Source organism: Lonchura striata, chromosome 1 (genome assembly GCF_050655825.1).
Source record: "Lonchura striata isolate lonStrDom1 chromosome 1, ASM5065582v1, whole genome shotgun sequence".
Taxonomy (NCBI): Eukaryota; Metazoa; Chordata; class Aves; order Passeriformes; family Estrildidae; genus Lonchura; species Lonchura striata.
The window spans coordinates 17,606,200-17,628,884 of NC_140703.1; the positions used below are offsets into that span (position 1 = coordinate 17,606,200).

Below are 22,685 nucleotides of genomic sequence, written 5' to 3' on the forward strand. Positions count from 1 at the left end.
TTTCTGCCTCTGTTGTGTCAGGGGTTTGTCCATTCAGTGCTACATAAATGTCTGTTCTTGAGACACTTTCTGCCCCTTTTTGCAAACCAGCTGTGCCATCCTTCAGGTGGTGTAGGAAAACACTGCCAGGCACTGAAGTCAGTACAGACATGGGCAAAGTAAGAATACCCCTGTATTTTTTAAGACAATAGAAACCTCCAGGTGTTTTCCCAGTGTCAGTCATTGGCAAGACCTCAGCAAAGCCTGTGCTACACACCACCGCAGGGGAGAGCTGACAACAAATAGTAGGAAGTAAAATAAATCATACCTGCATGCTCCTGAACACTGAAATGACAAGGTGGAGAGAGAGAGGGAAGGAAAGGGGACATACACAGGGCTGGAAGGATGAAATCAGAAAAATTGGGCCCAGAACCAGAGGCCCAAATAAACAGAGGTGATTATACTCACTGTCTTCTAGAGATCTGTAATCAACAGTCCTCAAGAGGTGCCTTTTTTTCTCTTGCAGTTTGTGCTGACTTGGTTTATGTTTAAATGCAGAAATTACTCCAACTTTCATAACCATTTCTGCATACCAGCATTTCTAATGTGCACTTTTGGCCCTGTGCCTAATTTGATGTAGTTCACATCTGTAACCTTGCTACTTTTTGAGAATTCAACCCTGACCTTCATCTATTCCTTCTCCAATGCAGCTCAGTTTTCTATCCTACCCTATACTTGGCAAAACAGCATCGTGCTCCTGACTGACAGTCCTACCAGATGTCTTTGGGTGACCTCGGTACCCTTCTGCAACTGTCAGCTCTTCCCAAGTTTCTAATTTAAAACATCTCCCCCAAATCTCATCAGTGTTCTGTGTCAGCAGTCTAGGAAAAAAAAAATATAAAATACACTCATTTGCATAACCTTTCCTTTCTACAAGGATCTTAGTGCCTAATAACGCACTGAGGATCTTCCCAATGTCATCTTCTGTCCTTATGTTCAGGCAAGGTCAAGCTGGGCTTTCCCACTGAACTGGGACCATTTCAGAAGAAGATGCTGATGTTTCCTTCCTTCCCTCCCACCCCTGGGAATTAAGTGCAGCTCCCCTAAACCCTCTCCCCAGCCCATCACACTAATTGCACTCAGAGTTCCTTAGAATCCTTGCAAATGTAGGGATTTTCTTTTTGCTGTAGTGATTGAAATCACTCCCAGAAAAACACTACATCCCAAACTTGATGTCATGTGGGAAGTCACCTCCATCATCCAACTGGTTCATCAATATTTTCAAATTTAATGTGAATATTCATTTTGTTCATCAGAGCTCTTGAAGACTGTTCTCTTTTGACTGGAATCTTTAGGCTTCAGACAAAAAATACCAACAGAAAATTTATGCCATTGCATCCCACATTGGATGATGATGCTAAAAAACCTCCCTCTCTGTGCAGTCCACTCTCACAGTCAGTGCCTCTTCCTCTCACCAGCCTTGTATCCTCTTCCAGCCCTTGAGAATATCTGGAGTTTTGCTCCTAGCATTAGAGTAAGGAAGGAGAGGAAGTTTTCTGGTATGTAAAGTTCTGATGGGTTAGTTGGTTTTGTAATTCTTCTCCTCAGCATGGTCTCCAAGACTTTGTAATTTGTGCTACTCTAATTAACAAACTTGCTCTTAATTAAGCTGCATGAGAGCTTTGGCTGTGAGGAACATGGGCACTTAAGTTTCCTTTTTTTTCCCAAGCTTTTAAGAAGGCGTTTTTCAACTTCAGGCAGTCATTTAAGTGACATGAAGCTCAATGGCTTTTAAGAACCTGTGCTCTTTGCTGAATACAAAAGGATTTGGAGGCATCTTTAATTAGTCTGATGAAATTGGAGCTGGAAAGAATAGATTATGCTACTTTACTCTGACTTTCTCTAAGTGTGTACATTTTCCATGAGAGGCACAAGAAAAACTGCAGAGTCCCTCATCATTCGCTACCATGCTGCCTTTTAAACTCTCATTATTTATAAAGTATCCTTGGAATAGAAATCTAGATGTGGGTTTTAGAATGGGAATAAATGTTTTGGAGATTACAGAACATTAGGGCACCAATAAGCACACAAAAAGGATGGGAATGTTTTCAAAGGTTCTTCTGGATTCTGAAATGTTTAACTGGACTTTCAAATTGCAACATACCAAAATATGCAGCTTTTCATGTATAATGAGAACTAAAGAAATAAAAAACAAAAAACAAAAAACAAAACAAAACAAAAACAAACAAACAAAAACAAACAAACAAAAAAAAAAACCAAAAAACAACCAACCCTTGCAGTACCCCAGAATTCCAAATAGATGAGCTTGCCAAATCAGGAAGTTTGAAGAGTGAAGTACAAATTATCTTAAGCGAAGACCCCACAGGTCAAAGACCAAACAATTCATATTCCTTATTACCTAAATGCTGGCCATGTCTATAGAGCATCACAAAGTGGTAAAAAAAATAGAAAAAAAACCCACAACAAATCAACTTAGAAATTTACTGTATACAGTTCATTAAAACAAAGAATAAAAGAGGCAAATTGGATAGAAGATGCAGAGGACTGAAATTAGCAGTCTAAAAAGAGCACTATCAAAATTACACTGGTTTTATAAAATAATGTTTTGCAGCAAACTTCAAAGCACTAATTTCCTGTGAAAACCTTCAGACAGCCTGAAGGCATTGTTTGACCAGCTGTACAATATATCAGCTAAATGTCCTCTGAGTGAACAGATTCTCCTAGCAGAGGCACCTGCAGGATGTGTACCTTGTATTTCACACATTCTTTCAAGGCAGCCATGCAGCTCCACTGGCTCATTGTTTGCATGCACAATGGACAGCTGGCATCACCCAAATGAAACATTACATTTGCTTTTGCTGGCAAATAAATTAAAAAACACCAAAAAAACACACACAAAAAAAAAAAAAAACAAGAACAATAAAAACAGCAACAGAAAAAAAGGAGGGGAATGTATTCTGAAATGTTTAATTGGACTTTCAACAAATCAAAATATGCAGCTTTTCATGTATAATAAGAACTAAGGAAACAAAAAATAAACCCCTTGCAATACCCCAGAATTCCAAGTAGATGAGCTTGCCAAATCAGGAAGCTTGAAGAGGGAAGTATAATTATCTTAAGTGTCTGCTTCATTAGCAGACCACGATGCAACAGGAACGTTAACCATATGTTGCACTTTGCTGAGGGAGAGGAGAGAACAAAACAGAAAGCCTGACACAGTCTCCTAAGCATCTGCTGAGTTCTGCAGGGTGAAAATCCTCCCCTTGCTTGTGTGAGTGGAAGCACAGATACTGATTTTTAGATGTGGTCGTGGACTTGGCACGACCCAAGTCCCAGTCTCCTGTCTAAGCTTACCCAGTTATGATGGTGCAGACAACACGGATCCTTGTCCTTTTTAAATCCTGTTAACCTGCAAGGCTGGGATAGTAGTATGTGCACATTGCAAGTTCTTAATGTGGAGAATTATATAAAAGCAGGAGGTGGGAAGCCCCACTAGTCCCAGTGGCATCATTTCCAAGGCTCACTTTGCAATAAGCAAACTTGCAGCAGATAAAATCTCAGCCAGCACTTCTGACTTACCTCAAGTCTGTCCCACTCTGCCTGAAAAATTTCAACTCCAAGTCTTCTGGACTCAGCTTGGTGGTGTAGAATAGTTCTCAGATTCCTTACGACCTCTGGGACAAAAAAAAAAAAAAAAAAAATAGAACTTCTCTCTAAGATCCTTTGGTGGAACAAAGATTAATGACTATAAAGATCAGGCTTTACTGATTACACCAAGCCATGCAGCTTTCATACAGTGGAGGCATTTCCCTCCTTTTGATGGACAGGCACACTGAAACAAGATATTTAAAATCATGGAATGACTCAAGTGGATGTCTATGCAAGAGAAAGCACCTTTAAACAGGTAGCCTGATAAAAAGCACAATTCCATTCACAGTACACAGAAGACACAGTTCAACTACCTCTAATCCAGGTGTCTCTGTGCTTTTATTTTTCTTACCTTTTTCCTATAATACCTCCAATGCTAAAGTATATCTATAATTTAATTCCAATAAATATTTGAGAACATTTCTTGCTTTGGTCCCTTTGCCCTGGTCATCATTATTTGATAGCTCCTTACCAGGCCACATTTTGTGATCTCCTCGTGAATCCAGAACTTGGAGTTAAACACTGTTTCCTTCTCCAGTACTGATCCCTTGAACTTCATATTTACCCCTCTGACCCCAATCACATCAAAAACACTGGAGTGAGGAGCTGAAGGAAACTAGACTGAAGGTAGACTGAGTCCAGCATTGAAGAATAAATGCTGCAGGGAAGATTAGAAATGTGATGCTCTCAGAAAAATGAAAAAAATAAAACACCTTTTATATTTTTGAATGTCTGACAAATTTACTTTTAAGCAGCACTTTAAAAATAATGAGAAGCACATACTGGGAATATTTAACAGCTTAGTGAGAGTTATGCTCTTCTTTCAATGGAGCATGGAATCCAAACCCATTTTGTGCTTTGAATAAAACCTCAGTATCATTCAGAATGCTGAGATCTGTGGAAATCTTGGTGCCTCCTTCCTCGCACTTCTGATGGCCACATTTATCAGTGAGTAAAGAGACTTGTGGCTGCATGGATCCAGCAGTTCTCAGGCAGCTAATGCAGATGTAATTTCCTGATATTGTGAAGGGCTCCTAATTGTTGTTATCTCTCCCTTTGGTGCTATTAAGAGAAGGTTTAAACTGCTTCAAACTTCTGGACTGGTGAATCTCTTTTACAACCCACTTATTTAATCCTGGAAACATGGGGGAAATGCTACCAATGATAAAGTCCTGCTGTTAAAATAAATATTGAATTCTGGTTTGCATCTGTATTTATTTTTAATGCAAACTGCTAAGGACTTGTTCAGCAGTGGGAGTCTATTTATCTGCATAATGCATGCTCTTGTTTACACATTATCACTTGTTAAGTGTTATGTCTGCATATAAACAGACAAAAGAAAAAGCTGGACTGAAACCACATGAATCTGACAGGGGAACACTCTTGACAGAACAGACAAGGTTATGGGTTCTTAGCACACCCTTTCATGAGTTGCCAAGTGATGACAATAGCCAGAATTTTATTAAGGCTTATAAAAGGCTCTGCTGCACTCTGCTCTTAATCATTGTGGTGCAAATGTTTGCATAAATAACATAAAATCCTACACAGGCTGATTCTCAGAACAAAGCAGTTAGACCAGAAGAGAGGGAGAAAAAATGGAGTTTCCATCCACTAAGAGAGGAACTACCACATTTCAGCAGGAATTGCTAAGTCCATGTCTGACCCTTTCTTGTCATGATATTTTTGGAATGGGATTTTCTAGCAAGTTTATTATTGACACAACACTTTTGAAATCTATGTCTGACTTGACTGAGTCAACATTTTCCCCACATTTAAAACATAATTCTGAATTTTCCAGGAGGCCACTTATATCTGGATGCACCCATAGCATCATGACTTTCATCTGTGTGATACTAAATCATTCAACAGGCACTTTCAGTAACATGTAATTCCTCATTTCATACAAATTTTACAGGTAAAAATATTAATTAGGGTTAAAGATCTGCTCTTAGCCTCAGGGAAGGAGATTTGATTCATCCTTCTTTTGTAGCTGGAAAATAGACATTCTAATTTATACATAATCATCACTTTTCATCATGTATTGTGCTAAATTTATTGTTATTACTTTTTTGTTTTGTTATTTATGGACAAACTATAAAGCATAGCACTGACTACTCTGTTAGGCTTTGCTGATAATCCATTTTCATGTAGAGTTTTTTCCATTACCCCTACAACCCAACCCAAGTCTGAAATGAGCAGTAGTGAAATTTTCATTTGAATTACCTAACACTATTTCAAATTTTACATCAAGTACAGGGTTCTTTTCTTTTTTATGTAGCTTTTTTCTAAGTCTGAAAAACAGTCTTCTGTTTACCAGGGAAAAATAAACATATTCGCGCTCCGAGGCAGAAATACGTGGCTCAGTTTTGAATACAATAAATACAGCTTGAAAGAAGCATCTGAATGAATTTGTATAAATGGCCACCTCACCATGAACTGCAATGTGACAGGGTTATGATCTCCAAATCTTGCACTTCCTTTCCTTCAAGCACTGCCAGCCTGAGCTCCTTGTCCTGGCTGAAGTGACAGAAGAAAGCAGAATCAGTGCAATTTCTGTACCAGCTATCCCATTTCACATGGAAAGACTCTTTTAAATGCCAAGGAAAGAAATGTGCATCAAATTTTTGTCCCTCAGGTACTACCTCAGTCAATAACTTCCAGTGGACTCATTTTGTCTACTCAGGGAGGGTATGTACTATTTTTAGTCTGCTAAATAGGAGATTTCTCACTTTTCTCTTGAAAATCATAATTCCTTTTCTGGTCATTTCTCAAGAAGCTTGATTAATAAGTGACTCATTACTGTGTAGAAATCCTATTAACAATTACATCACATGAAACACATAAGTGCCTATTAAATACAACTACCAGCATCCTGCAGACATAGGCACATCTTTTACAGCCTTCAGCTGTGTTAGCACAGAACATTAACTGCAGAGCAGAACGTTTCTGTGTGAGGCAGCAGATGGGAGCTCAGTGCTGTTTTCTGCTCTCCAATGGAGTTTTCAAATCTCCTTCCTCTCTGGGGGAATTCCACAAACCACTTGTAAGAATGCAAAGCCTGTAGCCAAATCTCAGTGCCAAGAGGGGCTGATGTACCCCCTCACCTTTGCAGCTCCCTGCAGGTGGGATGGCTCCTCCCATCTGTCCCATGTGGATGCTGGAGCCTTGGTGGGAGCTCTCCAGGCTCCTGGGAAAAAACAGCTGTCGTGGTTTGACATGGGAAAAAGAATATTCTCAGCAGGAAGAGGTCAATCCAGTCAGGGGTTAGGTTTGGATACTGACACTTGGAGTGACCAATTGGGGGTGGACATGCCTCTGAGAACACAGAGGGGTTAAAAGCAGAATTCCCAGGAGGACTCACTTTCTTTGGTTCCCGTCAGGGTGCAGTGCAGGACTCTCCCCTGCCCAGCCTACTCCTCCTCGGTTTCAAGGAGAGGAAGAGAGACAGCCTGGGACCTGAGATGTTAGAAGGAGAAATTCTAGGTGGGAGGAGATGATAGAGTGGCTTTTGGCTGGACTTTTTCCTTGGTAGCCATAGATTGAACCAATCTTCTCCTCCAAGAGAGACTGTATTTTAGGAGGATGCCAGTGAGCCAAAGAGACCTGCTTCAGTTGGGGAAAAGACAGAAGTGGAGCAAACAGAGAAAAGTTAGGGGGTTTGTGGTGGTGCCCCCTGTCCTCAAAGAAGAAGAAGAGAAGAAGATCTCTGTTCTTGGACCCTCAGCCCCAGGGTGAAATGGGGGGGACTGCAGTCCCAAAAATGAAAAAACTGAACTGTTGTTTTCTCCCCCTCTTGGCAGGGCATCCTTGAAAGGAAAAATCCTAAAAGCAGTCTGTCCATCCATGCATTGGTGGTGAGAGCACTGTTCATGGAAAGGAGAGGGTCACCATGGCAAACTTTTTCTCTGGGCAGTGCCATATGTGACATGGAAACACAAGAGGTGGCAGCTGTCTTTCCTGGGGGGTCTGTGGTACAGGAGAGACTCCTCTCTCCCTCGATGGACTGAGTATTGATTGTCTGGAGGGTGGAAACCTGACTGGGGTCCAGATTGTGTCTCGCTGTGGTTTGTTGGAGTTGGGTGGTAGGAGGAGGAATGTTTTGAAAGGTTTTCATTTTGAATTTTATGGGTGATTTTTTCTTTCTTTTTTTTTTTTTTTTTCTTTTATAGTAGTATAGCAGTAGTAGTTTAATAAAGTTTTTTCCCTTTCTTATTAAGCTTGGACCTGCTCTGCTCTGTTCTCGAACACGTTTCACGGCATTCAATTGAGAGATTACATTTTCATGGGGGAGCTGGCATTGTGCCAGTGTCAAACCATGACAACAACTCCACTCAGAACCTCAGGAGCTGAACCCCAGACACTGCTGCTCTTCTCTCTCCTGTGTTGGGTGGACTGGCTTTGGTCATCAGGGGTGTGAAATTAGGGAGATTTGCTGTTTGCTACATTCCCAGACTGCATTAGATGCTTTAAACATTTCATTCTCTCCCCTCATAAACCAGTCTAATCCTAATCTCTTTTATTGTTGGGCTCTCCACAGAACAAAGGGCAGGGAAAGATCTCACAGATTCCATCTCACTTAATAACCACTTTCTCCCTAATATTAGGAATGGGTGAAGCTGAGCTTGAAAAACCTGTCACTCTTCTGGATTCCTCCCACATTCCTAGATTCTTTGCCAGTTTTATTAATTGAACAGATTTTTTTTTATATAGGTTAATTTGACAAGGTGTTTGCTTTACTGTTTCTTCTGCCTTCATTAGCATTTGAGAAACATTTGGTGATAAAGGCTGATAAAGGCTTATTATATCCATCACAGACATTGCAAAATCTGACATTCCCTGGATGATCAGATGGGAATTAACTTTGGAGCACATTGTGATAAGGCAGCATGTCGTGATATCTGAAGTTAATGTCCTTCATGTGTAGGAATTCTTTCTGGCCTAGATTTGGTGATACGAGTGAATTTAAACAGCCAAAATTTGGCCTTTACCTGATACCTAGCTAAGGAGGCAAAAGGCCACACTTTGAGCATGGAAAGCAGAGGCCAGCTCCTCACAGTTCCTGTGCTTCTTGTGTGCCACGGGGAACCTCCAAACCCCTGCCTCCTATGGGGCCCTGCAGGGAGAAGCCCCAGCCCCAAGGAACAGCCCAGCTGTGCAGAAGGGCAGAGGTCTGAGGACCTTGCACAGCTGGGAACCCACACCATGCCCTTACCTTCCTGGGGAATTGATCTGTGGACATTTCAAACACTGATGCCATCTGCAAGATCCTTGAATAGCTTCCCAAGCTGGAAGTGAAACCCATCTGCTTTGTGTTCCATCCTCTGCCTGAAGAATTGCCAGTGGACTTCACACCCGCCTCTTCTCTCTAAATATTTAATTCCCAGGAAAGCCAGGTTGTTTGTTTTTCTTCACTGTTCTAGAATGCTTTTGAGCAAAAATGCACAGAAACAAACCCTATTTTAAATGATCACAGCAACATAAATATGGTCAATTCAGGAAAACTATGCAAGGAATCCTAATGCATCACTGTGCTGGATTATCCAAGTGTTTGCAGCTTTTATACTTTTATATTTTTCTAAGTTTTCATCAGCTGTTTGTAGATTTATAATTTAAAACCACTATAAATAAGAATAAGTCAGTGTAAACACATGAAGGCAGTTACAATAGCAGGGAACAATGGAAAAGCAAAAAAGCAATTACTGGGGTGTTGGTTTTGGCACGTGTTTGAGAAATGTCTAATGCCATCACATCTCAAAATTACACATAGCTAACCCCTACATTGAATGGAAACTCCAGAAATATCTAGCATCAGCTTCAATAACTGCTGCTGCTGCTGTGCAAACATATATACACAGAAGCACACAAATTATTTAAGCAACATTACCTTAGAGTTTAATGTGTTTGCATTTCTTGCTGCAGGCACACCACAAGGCTGCTATCATAAAATATCCCACACCTACCAATTCCATCCCACCAGCTGGGTAGTCCCTTGAATTTCAATTATGTAGGAATCCTTCATGTTGAAGGTGCTACTCATTTTTGCCTTATGATTCCATATTTCTGCTCATGATATGAGCAGCAAAAAAATCTCCCACCATAAACTGTAGCTACTCCAGGCTGGAGCAACACAGTACTTCCCTCTACTCCAGGTCAAAATTTGCTTTGTTTTATTATTTCATGTGTATGTTAGTTTAAGGTAGTTTCAGTACTAAAGGTGCTTCTACAATTAAAAATTATTACATCAGGACTAAAAATTCATGAAACATAATCTACAGAATTGACTACAAATAAATGCAGAAGTTAGTGACACTTTAAAATTATCTTGGTGAATTATCTAAATCTGTCATTGTACACACATTTGACATATTTTCATATATTTGTCTCATTTAGTATAGATCAATCATTCTGTAGTAAAAGCATCAGGAAAGACAGAAACCCAAACATAAATGATCAACTTGAAAACTAGCATGGGAAATCACACTAAATTACTGCGTTTGTACAAAAAATACATCCATGAACAAGTCAGAGTGGGCCACTTATGATAGTCAATGTATCTGTAAAGCATTTAGGGGATTCTTCAAGCTTCTTATTTACCAGTGAGAAAAGAAGGAAATCTACCACATGAAGTGCCAGGATAAATGAATGTCATGGTTCTTTCATAATTCTTTTTCCTGAGCCTTAAAACAGAAAACAAGCAGAACATCTCTCTTCTGTATATTGGGGGAGCGGGGGGGGGGGGGGGGAAGTGGAAAAGGAACACGTGAGGAAAAGTGCTCCCAAAAGATGGAAAGTAATGACAGCAGATTTGTTCATTTGGGGATGCCTGGTGATGGCACTGTAGGCTTGGGGAAATATTTGAATACATAGGTAGTGAAAAATATAGCAACTTTTGAGGCTCTGATCAGTGATACTTTTAAAGGACTTAAAATTCATCAGTTTATAGACTCACAACCTTAACCAGCTAAACTAGAGTTGCCTAGGACACATAATTTCCCCATGGATTGTTTTGAGAAGTATTTTCCAAATGCTGTGGACCAAAAACCAAATACCCAAAACATTCTTAAAAATTCCCTGCTACATATAATTAAAAAATACAACTTGTAAGATACAGCTTAAAGGTCGCACAGCTAAACACAAACCTTGGCCAAACCACTCCTTTCTTCCTCAGTTTGTTTTAGCAGGAAATCAGAATAAAGCCTCTCCCTTCACAACACCTTAGCCAAAAGGTTGCAAAGTGTTTGGAGATCCCAGGGGATAAATCAGCACATAAAAAACATAATATTCTAATTTCAAGGGGCAAGTTTATTTTATCATCTGCTGGATAAGTCAGGGTGTAGAGTATCAGAAGAAAGGGCATCAAAGGAAAAGTCTCCATATCCATGAGACAGATACCTTCTAATTTTTTTTTTTTGTTTACTTCAGTTTACATTGAGACAAGAAAGAACTCCTATCCAAGAGCCAGCTAAACAACTTGATGGTGAAAAACGTGGAGGAAAAAAACCTGGTAAGGATTCACAGTTCAGTAGTGGTAGAAACACTAAAGAAGAGCAGTGGCCAGCTGTGAACAACAGGGCAGACATTTAGAATAATATTTTAAAATTTGCCAGAATTGAGCATGCAAAATCACACAGTTTTCAGAATTACCCAAGAATTGAGGGGATCTATATCCTGCTATCAGCAACCTGTGTCCTCAGGTACACCAGTGTCCTTTCCAAGGCAGGAGAAACTCACTCTCCCCCCAAATCCCACACAACATCTTCAGAGACATTGCAAAAGTTTGGGAAAATCTTGGCCCATCCTCAACAAAAACTTCATTACAAAAGCTGTTGAAAAACTTTCTTACAGAAGTTGAAGCTCAATTCTGGTGACCTTGGGACAGAATTCCAGAAATCACAGAAGATTTGTTGGCCTGAGTAATTTTACCTAGATGCTTCTCTGGGCTGTACCTAAAGCAGCATCCAACCCTCTCACATATGGGAGCAGCAATTAATCCAGAATTAGTCATTTGTTGCTGACAGCAAAAAATACTATGCAATAAGCAGGATTCTTTGAAATTCCTGAAAAAAGCCCAGAATCTGCACTGGTTTTTTACAACTCAAGTCACAAGCTCAGTGAAGCAGCTTCTGATTTACAGCAACTGGGAACAGAACCAGGAGAAAACATCTTTACAGTAAACCCCCCAGACCACTAGTGCAGCTAACAGAGCCATACAGGAGCAAAACGGGATAAATCATGCTCATGTTGTGGATCTCGGTAAAAACAGACCCTGTTTCACTCAATGACTTCTCCCCACCAGGTGCAGATGTAGATGAATTCCACTGATAACCACTCCAATGCATTGGTCAAAGTGAAGGTAATGCCAATTCTTTGAGGGGTATGGCTTTTTTTTTCCTATTTTTGGCTTTCACATTGGCTCCTTAGGCTCCCCTATGTCTCTAAAGCAGCTGCTTTAGCAGTTCAGCCACCACTGCTAAGACAAAGTGGTTGTTGAGGAGAGCCTGAGGAAGAAATAGGTGTGCTGCTTCCTAAAATGTAATCAGTTCTGGGGAATCAATACTACCAAAACCAAATAGGGACTTGTTAATGGACAGCCTTGATTCAGAATGGCAGAGCAAGGGATGATTACACTTTTTAGGTTCATTCTTTGGATAAGCAGAGCATTTTAACTTGTGCCAGAGGTGAGTCTATAAAGGCACTTACCTGCTAGAATTAGCTCAAACCAGACTGAAATCCCCTCATTATGAACAGCTGAACTCCAAAGTACATTACAGTCCCCAGAAAGAAAGGAAAAAAGGCTGGAAAGAGCAAACAATATCTGTTTCTGGGTACACCACAAGCTATTGAAAACATAAGAACCCTTCTCTGACACCACTGCACTCTGGAAGGATTTGGGGTTTCTATCATTCAGTCAAGAGGAATCACTCAACTCATTTTGATCACACACCTCAGTGCTCCAACAGGCAAAAACTCAATATATAGAAAATGCAGTAAACCCACAGATGGATGAAGAGAAAGAAGCATCTCCTTCACAAAGTAAGTAAAGGGTGACAAAACAGATAAAATCTTGTGGACAGAGTAACTGGGGCATACATTGGATTTATGTCAGCATATCTTTCCAATGTTAGTCCCATCCACCAGCTGATCATCAATTTACTTAAATTCTGAGGGGCAGAGGTGATAGATTCAGCTGTCACATTCTCAGAACAGACATCTTTCCTCAAAAATAGTTAGCAGAATCATCCACCAGTGCATATGGCCTTTCTTCAAGCAGCATTTCCCACTGTGGATGAAACATGAGAGAAGCAACAGAATCTTCTGACTTACAGGACACTCAGTTTCACTTAAAAAAAATTACAGGGTTCTCAAATAACAAAGATACTTTTGGAAAACAAGTATTCTACATCTTGTAAGTATTATTTTACAAAAGGAAAAAGAAAAAGAAGGAATGCAGCTAGCACCTTATAGGAAGAAATTATATATGGGCAGCTTAGATGCGCGAGTGTACACAGACACAGCAGAGAAAAGCATTGGGAAGTTTTCTGAAATCAGAAAAATCAGATTTTGCAAGAGTAGAAATTCTTAAAACAGAAACCAGAAATAGTAGGAGCCTTGGCATTACTGTCTCTAGCAAACAGTCATTTCCACGGGTGACAAAAGCCACACAACCTGCTTTTGCTGCTGAGTAAAAGAGTGCAAGGGTCAAAGAGCACCCCTGCAGCTCCCAAAATATGCTCAGTGACCTCCCTGTTGCTCCTGCAGATAAGGCACAAGTGTTCAGTGAGAACACAGTGCCTTTAAATCTTTTTTTGCTGGTACAGTGTAAATGTCTGCACCCTCTGCTTTGCTGGTGTCCTGAAGATGAACCTGGCCAGGGTAATTGACTCTCAATCTTCCTGATATAGTTACTGAAAATAACTTCATCTAATGTAATCTCTTTATTACTACTGTAAAACACTTTACTCCTTCTGCAGGTCACAGGCAGAAGGGTGAGCTCTTTGCATGGTCTCAGGAACACAAACCTCCAGCAAGCATTAAGAGAGCTCCATATATAATCAGCACTGCTTTCAGCTGCAAGGAAATCTGATTTACATCAGCCTACCACTGCTGCAAAGCCAAGAAAGGTCCTGCAGAGATGCAGAGCTCCAATAAATTCAGACACCATTTCAGAAATTAAACTGAGGGTCACATTCTGCTCCTGTTAAGGCTGGAGAAATGGTCCTGCATTCTGTGGAGTTGTTCTTGATTTATGTCATACCTGGTAGCATAATCTGGCCATCAGTCTCCTGAACCAGGCTTCGTTCTCTAGATAATCTTGAGGTATTTCTAAGGTTGTTATTTTTAAGATTGCAGTAACGAACAACAGAATAAGAGCTTTTGGAAGCAAAATATTTCCTCCTCCCTAATGAGGGTGTTTAGAGCAGGTCTCCTAGTGTGACTCTCAGAAACATCCAAAACCTTGCTGAAAGTAGGAAGCGAAATCTGCAGGAATCTGATGGGCCATAAACCATCACTTTTCTGATGATTAGTCAACTTCCACCACAGAAGTTAGGAATAAGAAAAAGACCAAAAAAACCACCCCACAAACAAACAAACAAAACCAAACAAACCACAAACAAACAAAACCAAACAAACCACAAACAAACAAACAAACAAAACCCTACCCACTTCCTACATCCCTTTACCACCCACAGAGATGCTTGGGAGAAGCTGTGAAGTGTGCAGGGTCAAAGGAGTGGGAAGAGACTGAGAAGTTCAGTACCTGAAATGCTGATCCAACCACGAATGTTAATCCTTACTACACTCATTTTATGGTCTGAAGTTACAAAGGAGCAATTGCAGCAGTTAGTTGCCTCCTATTGATAACAATAGCTGGCACTTTATTGATGCATCAGTTAGATTCAGATAAACCACCAGGCAAGGCTATTAAAAAAAAAAAAAAAAACAAAACACACAAAAAACAAACAAATAGACTCAAAAATGCAAAGAAAAGTCCTTTCTATGCTGTACCTCCTTGTGGAATATGAAAAGCAAGGAAGAAAAGCAGATTGCTGCCTGGAGAGCAGAAGTTTTTATGTCACCATCTCAGCTGAGCCCCTGTTTTCCAGAAGTGGAACAGGTCTGTGTCCCCTGCTGGTGCTGAGAACTGAAACAACCTCAGAGGGTCAGCCTGCAGCAAAACGAGGTCAAAGCTGTATTAGGATTGATCCAGAACATTTGTCTGTTACACTGATAGGGCCACTTCTCATTTCCCAGCCAGAGCCAAACTCCAAGAGCCATTAGAGGTTGCTCTGGTTCTATCCATCCTTCCCCTGGAAAGGCAGAGTTCCTTGCCTCCAGCCAGTTCTACCTGTAACTCCACCCTCAGGGCTCAGCCACCCTTTGATTGGGCTGTGGCTGGGGTTTGGATATTTTAATCAGAGATAAAACAATTGGGAAGTCAAACAAACAAGCAAACAAACACCATCCCCTCTTCAGAGGTCAGAGCTTATCCAACACCCAGGGAACACAGGAAGTGTGACTCATTTTTCATTTTATGTTTACTGTTCTAGTGCAGTGCCCATCTGCAGGTGATGCTGGGCTGTGCCTAATATTGATTTGTGCTGGATGTTCTGATCTTAAGCCATTAGTCAGAGGGAGGAAAGCCTACATTTAAACCAGGCGCAGCGGAGCAAGAGACCTCCACTCGCTGTGCTACAAATCACAGTGCAATTAAAATGATTCATCATAAGTGATCCTCAGAAGAATCAAAAGAAAAAATAGAAGTATTCCCACAGAGGCACTAGAAAACTGCTGTGCCAGAACACTCATGCAATATGTTTTAATCAATATTTAATATTAATATTTTTATGGTTTACCTGAACAGAGAGATATGAAACTCACTGGATACTACAGCCAGGAGTTCAATCAGGAGGGGACAAAGCTCAAACTAAACTTTGTTCCTATCATAAGACATTAGTATATGCCATATTAAAAAAATAAAAAGTGTTCAAAATACATGCTGCATGCAGACTGAAAAAGCCAAGATTTAGGTGTAATCTAAAATGGATTAAAATAATTTTCCTGAATACAACAAAGTCATAAAGCAAAATCAGTTATAACAGTGTAGCCTGAAGTAATTGTCTGAGAAAGATAATTCAGAAGAATCCTGTCCTTACAATGACACTTTGGAAAAGAACAATTACACTTTAACGGAACAGTGCAAAGGCAGGGACAGGAACCTAAAGCATGCCTGGTCTTTAGGGTTGAAGGAGTAGGAAAAGTGTTCAACCCCAGACTAATTTTAATGAGAAAACAGATATTTTCTTCACATTCACATACCAGATTTGAGAATGGGGAAAGATGGATGCTTTACCTGACCTTCAGTAAAATATGTCTTCTCAATTTTCTGAGCCCAGTTTCAAGGAAATTACCACAAAAATAACATGGGTGACCCTGGGCATGGCCAGGTGTGCTGGCTGGTAAAAACAGAAAGATTATAGAAGCAAGATACCATGCTAGTAATTGTTCATTAACAATGAACAATTGGATGGAAACAATTGAAGTTGCATAAGGATGGAAAGAGGCTGAAAATGAAAACAACACAAAAGAAGAAAGATCTATAAAAAACAGAAAGAAGAGAATATCCAAAGGAAACTTCACAGGAAAACCTTGTTCAGGTACCAATCTTCCTTCATTTCAGCAACTGGGTTTCAAGAACCATCTGGCATCTATAAATGAGAACCTCTGCAGCCACAGAATTTCAAGGACAAAGTGCCACCATTATGATGCCAATCCTGTCTTTTATTATCTTAATAATATCCAACATCTTAATCCATCTAAGGTAATCGGATATGAACACACAACCTTGTATTGATCCACACAAGGCTAAATTTATGTTTACTATATACCTGGCTGACAAGCAATTTTTTTCTGACCTTCTTGTTCATGGAAACGTACAACTGTCTCTCACATTCAGTATTCCCTCATCCTGCAAATTACAGAGAGCCTACAGATAAATTGATTTAAGATGCCTAAAAGAGCTGCTGGTGGCTCTCAAACCACTGGTTATAATCTGCTGCTTCCCCACTGAAAGAGGTAGGATTAAACGTGGGGTGTCACTGATGCTAAATAAGTTTCTTTTTTTCAGGTTGGAGGTAATAAACTGCATGGAACCCTTTCAAACCAATCTGTCAGAGTGCAATAGGCACAGGTTTTATTTCCCTCCACCAAGCAAGTGCTTGCTGTACTTGCAGCCATCTGTCTTGCATTCCTTGCAGAAGCAATTTCCCCTTTCTACCTTTGAAAATAGCACAGAGAGCTCCTGTCAGCAGTGGGGTGACATTGGCCCATGAGACAGGCAGCTCTCCTGCAGCTCTGCTTTAAACAGAAGGGAAAACGAGGATGGAAAACCAGAGGATGTCAGTGGGAAGCAAAGCCAGGGACCTCATAAATCGGGAAAGCTGGACAGGATAGAACGCACATCCAACCAATATGATTAATGCAACGTTCTCCCCTTTATTAGTGAGAAGATGGCAGTTTACATACACTTCTATATAGTTTACAGTTTACAAAGGCACTCTGATTGGCAAGCTAACATTGTTCACCTTTGCCTTAAGGTGGTCAGACTTTTCACACTGCAGCTCCATTCTAATTCACGCTCAGCTCATTACTTTGTAGTTACCTTAACACAATTTCTAACTGCGCCACAGCTGAATTCTCAGTGCATCAAAGGCTCCCAGGCCCAGTCTGAGGGGCAGCTCAGTTCTCACTCCAGACATAAATCATGCCCTCTCTCTCAGAAATCCTGTAACAGGGAAGAGTTAAATAGAAGTGGTAGGGAACAGGGTAAAGGGGCAGTGAGTAATTTGGGAATGGCCATCCCAAGCGGCGTGAGGGATGTAACCTCACAAAGGTGAGTTTCCCACAGGATGCAGGCAGGGAAGGAAGAGCATTGGCTGTGTGGGGCAGGAAGCCCCCGGGAATTGCTCAAAGCCCCCGGGAATTGCTCAAAGCCCCCGGGAACTGCTCAAAGCCCCGGGAACTGCTCAAAGCCCCCGGGAACTGCTCAAAGCCCCGGGAACTGCTCAAAGCCCCCGGGAACAGCTCAAAGCCCCCGGGAACTGCTCAAAGCCCCGGGAACTGCTCAAAGCCCTCGGGAACTGCTCAAAGCCCCGGGAACTGCTCAAAGCCCCGGGAACTGCTCAAAGCCCCCGGGAATTGCTCAAAGCCCCGGGAACTGCTCAAAGCCCCCGGGAACTGCTCCGGTCTGAGCCCTGCCCTCGAGCACCTCTGTCAGAGGAGGCTGTGGAGGGCAGGGGGTGAGAGAAGGGCGATGCTCCCTCCTCACAGGCTCCTGAGGCGTTCCAGCTCCTTGGAATTGCCTTTAGCGCTAAAGGGAGCCCAGCTCCCACCTCCCCGGATGAATTTAGCCCAATGCTTCCAAGACAGAAGGAAGATGGTTTTTAGCTTAATTCTCTGACAAAAGCAGAACCTTTAAAAACAATGCCGTGTAAGAGCCCTGCAAGACATTTGTTTATAAGCACTTCCCTCAATAGCACGGGTTACTGTTTGGAGAAAACGGCATTTGTGAACTTTGTTCTGTGAACTTTGAAAGGTTCTCACCTTTCAAAGGCAGGGCATGTGCTGCAGGCAAGATTCTTCTCGTTGTTGTTTCATTATTTCTGCAGACAGAGGACAGAATATTGAACAGTAAAAGATGAAGCAGCCTAAATAAAGATGAGCTAACATTGACAAAAGTGAGCAGCAGCATACAGTTTAGTGAAGCAGTAGCCATGCACAGTTGCCAGTGCACACAGTTCATTAGGGGACAAGTCATTTTCATTCACCACTGGAAATTAGCAAAGACTTCTTGTTCTGATGAAAGGCAAGAAAGTCATAAATTACCAAAAGAGAAAGGAACAGCTCTTCTTTCCAAAAGTGCCAAGCCCGCTCATATTTACACATCAAAGTTGATGCCTAAAGCCAGTCTAGTTGTTTCCTTGATTCAACCAGTTCTGGATCACACATGAAGTGTTTGATTTGCTGAAAAGCAAAGCACATGTGTTTAATCATTGACCCGATAGGAAGCACATACATATGTATATTTTAAAAGAGGAAGTGAAGAGCTCCAGCTCAGATGGAAATCACATCTCAAGCTGAGATCTGTATATTTGATTCTATACATCCAAAATACTGTTAATTATACAGAATAAATAGTTATAAATAAAGATTTGGTCAGTAAGCTTCTTAAATTTGTATTGCAAATTCCTGTTTATAGGGTGACTCCTTCAGTCAGGGACTTTGGTTCCATATAGAAAATTTCATGCAATGTTTTAAACTCTCCTGAGTTTTAAAAGCAGGACATGCACACTTACATTTTTCTTAGACATCCATGACTGCTTTCACTGTCCTTTGACTTTTTGGCTTCAATTCACAATTTTTTTACAAGATTATTTATTAGTAAAATCCTATTCCATTTTAGCAAATGAATTATCCATTATCACACTTGGGTAGGGCAGATGGAGATCAAAAATACCTAAAAGCCCATGAGCAGCTCTACCTCAAAGCAGTTTATCCTCTTTCCTAATTTGGTTTTACATGATTAGTTCAGAATCCAGAAAAGAAAACAGATCCTAATAGGAGGAATAGCTGTGCATATCCATGTTCTCCTAAAAAGACCTTAACCAACCAACAAAAAAATTAATTCCAAAACAACAAAACAAACCCAAAAAATCAGCAGATGAAGGAGTAGAAGAGCCTCTCAGGCTCTGTTTGTGTCCATTCCCTAACAGGCCACCTGTCCTTTACTATAACCTGCCTAAAGTACTGCTTTTCTAGAGCAGGGGAACTAAGCTGCAAAAATAAAGTGTATTTGTCACACTGCTGCTGTAGTTTAATTTGTTACCCATGTGAAATCAATTGTTCAAATCTTTAGGAGGTGTGTGTGGAGGCAAGAAAGGTTAATTCTTTCTATGCCTTTACTTAGAAGGCTTCTGTATATTTAGAGAACAGCCATTTTACTAATTGCTTTCATCATCCTGGGCTTGAAGGATCAGGGAGCCACAGAAAATAGTGGGGAAACAGCAAACTCAGTGACAGCTGTCAAACCTGAAACAGCAGGAAAAGGACAAGGGTGTTTAATCAAAGCCAGGAATGTGCAGAACTGGGTACAGGACAATGTTTAGATTTTAAAGATAAATATTTCATTTTCATGACAAATCGGGCATCACTAGCCTGTGTTGTCCTGATTTTGAAATCATCATCTGAATTAGGTCATTCTCTCAAGATTAAAAGTCTGCTTGGTCTCTGCTCTCTCAAATAGGAATTCTCATCTCATTGGATATCAGGATTTGATATTTTGCATTCTTAACTACAGCCAGAATTTTTTTTTTCCACACAATGTGATAATCAGAGGGCAGATCCAAGGAAAATTAAAAAAAACCAACCAAACACAAAAACAAAAACAAAACAAACAAAACAAACAAAAAAAACTCCAACACAAAAACCATCTTATTCCAGCAGCGCTCACCTACTTCCACATCAACAGGAATGTGTTTCACCAGGTGTGCATTTCCCAATAAATATTCAGATGTGGTGCTGTGGCCCAGAGCCCAATAATGTCAGACCTTGCAGAAACACCAGAAAAGGAGGACAAAAGGTGATAATTTCCCTAGAAAGCCCTATACAGTCAATAGTTTGACCTCAAAACTTTGACCTTTTTTCTGATCTTTTCCCTCCTGGCTCCAGATTTATTTGCAGCCCTCTCACTGCAAAATTATTGGATGAACGAAAATAAAGTCAAAATATTCTGCCCAGCAATCTTCTGTGGAAAAAAAGTTAGTGGATTTCTGGTAGCAAAGAGTAAGTGTAATAATAATGATTTTTTATTTATTATTCATACCTGGAATGCACAAGAATTTTAATAACTTTAGTGAACAGAAATCAGAGCTAGGACCAGATGGAAAAGAGACTATGGAAATTCAGCACCTACAGCAATTTTGTATCAAGATGAAGACTGCTATACCTTAAACACCCAAAAATCCAGTTCACAAGTCTCAGCCTATCAAAAGAAATAAACACTGACAATCAGCAGCACATCTCTGACCCTCATCTGAAATGTTTCAGATTTCTCTAATTAATGTAATTTTGTACCAATAAATATATTTGTATTATCAGAAAAGCAGATCTGCTATATAATTACAATTAAAAATACCAAACACCACTAAAATTAATACATTACTGAATATCCACATGAGTGTAAATGCCAATTCAACCACTGCTTATTTTATGTTGACCTTGTCATTTCTGGAGGAATCTTTTCCAAGTCCCCTGTCAGTCACAGATTTGGTTTGTCCACATGAAGCAGAATCACACAAAATTTCACCTGTTTGGAATAAAAAAAAACCCCAAACAAATAATGAAAATCAATTGACTTAGTAAACATACTATAACCAACAGAAGAGATTTTTTTTCAGTTAATAGGCACAAATGATCTTTTCAAGTAAGCAGCAATGCTCAGTAAACACAGACCCATCCTTGCCAAAAGTATATTTTTTTTTGTATTTTATGCCATGGGTCATACCAGGATAACAAACCACAAGAAGGAGATACTTTACTTCTTCGTGGAAGGTTTTGTGCAACATAAAAAAGGGTAATTGGAACAATAAAATGCCATGGATTTATGCTGAAATTATTGTGAAAAATCTGTGGAATTTGTTAGATAGGATCTTGCTTTATAATTGTGCTAAAGCATCCTACAGGAATGAATATCACAGATAATCTTTCTTTAAACACTACAGCATGGCCCAGTTTAAGATTGAAGCTTTTTCATTAATAAGAAGGAGTTACCTGCAGTTGTCCTTGACCCTATGTGGGCCATATGCAATACCTGATATGTTTATAACCTATATAATTCACATATATAGAAACATATATGTTAATTTTTTTACTATTTATTAATAGGTGTACTAAAAATCTCTATATTTCTAGTCCCATATTTTGGGCTTTTTTACACCACAATGTCCAACAGAAACCACCAGGTGGAAACAGTTTTACATTGAAAGAAAAGAGGGAGTCAAAACTATTACCTACAGTGGCTGAAATGGTATTTAACAATTACAAATTTTGGCTGATTCAAAGCATGCTTTTAAAAAAATAAAAAATAAAAAATATAAAAGGTGGGATGAACATCACCATCAATGGTGGACAGCAAACAGCAGCAATAGTAAAGCACTCAATTTTATCTGAAGCAATTAATCAAAACCTTCTAAATAGTAATGAACAAAAAAATAGCAAAAAACCCCACAGAAATACAGTACCAGAACTTAAACAAAGTAATTTATAGGATAATATTTGTAGCATATTTCCAAAGCACTGCAGTAGGAAAATTCATGAATAATATTAGGAGCATTTATGTGATCCACTTTCCTCCTGTACAGTGTTTGTCCAACATAATAAGATCTGGATTGGCTGAATATAATACAAATTTGAGAGTGTTATGCTTGAAACTGCTCGTGCATGTTAGGAGGGGAGGAAAAAAGGCAAATGAAGCATTTTTAATGCATATAATGGCATGTGTGAATATTGACACTCAGCTGCATTAATATAGGTTATTGCTACTGAATTAACAATGCACACAAATTACCAGCCAGAAAAGTCCCATGGATTACACTTGCATCTTCTGTGTAAATATTTTGAAAATATTTTTTTCTATCCAGGTCAAGGCCATGACATTTTAATTTCATTGGAAAAATTCAAGTCCCATTCTCTGAGGCAGGCGACGTGGGAGAACTATGACCGACAGAAGATGGGTTTGCTTTATTCTCCAAAATTGAACTGAAAATTACATTTGTGTCATTACATTTTAATAAAGTCTCCCATGAATGTACATACCAATATACATATATATATATATATATTGAACGTATTACTATTCCAGACACTAAAAGTTGAGGTTTACAGTTGCAGGAATTTAAATAGGAATAAACAGAAAACTTTTACTTGTTTGCAAGCCCTGCATACATTTTGAACAGCAGTTTTCACCAGGTAGAGAGCATAGA

The 22,685-nt window shown here is 39.9% G+C and overlaps 1 protein-coding gene across 2 annotated transcripts in view; it reads right to left on the reverse strand.

Moving 5' to 3' along the window:
- Window positions 1–21,007, reverse strand: part of LOC116184031 (uncharacterized) — a 169,119-nt gene extending 148,112 nt beyond the window's left edge. For both annotated transcript variants that reach the window (XM_085564632.1, XM_085564551.1), the window contains exons 1-4: window positions 8,861–21,007; window positions 6,079–6,165; window positions 4,121–4,306; window positions 3,580–3,674 (exon numbers count right to left, since the gene is read on the reverse strand). In XM_085564632.1, coding sequence (XP_085420758.1) covers window positions 3,580–3,674; window positions 4,121–4,130 — 105 coding nt within the window. In that variant the 5' untranslated portion in view covers window positions 4,131–4,306; window positions 6,079–6,165; window positions 8,861–21,007. The remainder of the gene's footprint in view (window positions 1–3,579; window positions 3,675–4,120; window positions 4,307–6,078; window positions 6,166–8,860) is intronic.
- Window positions 21,008–22,685: the final 1,678 nt, after the last annotated feature.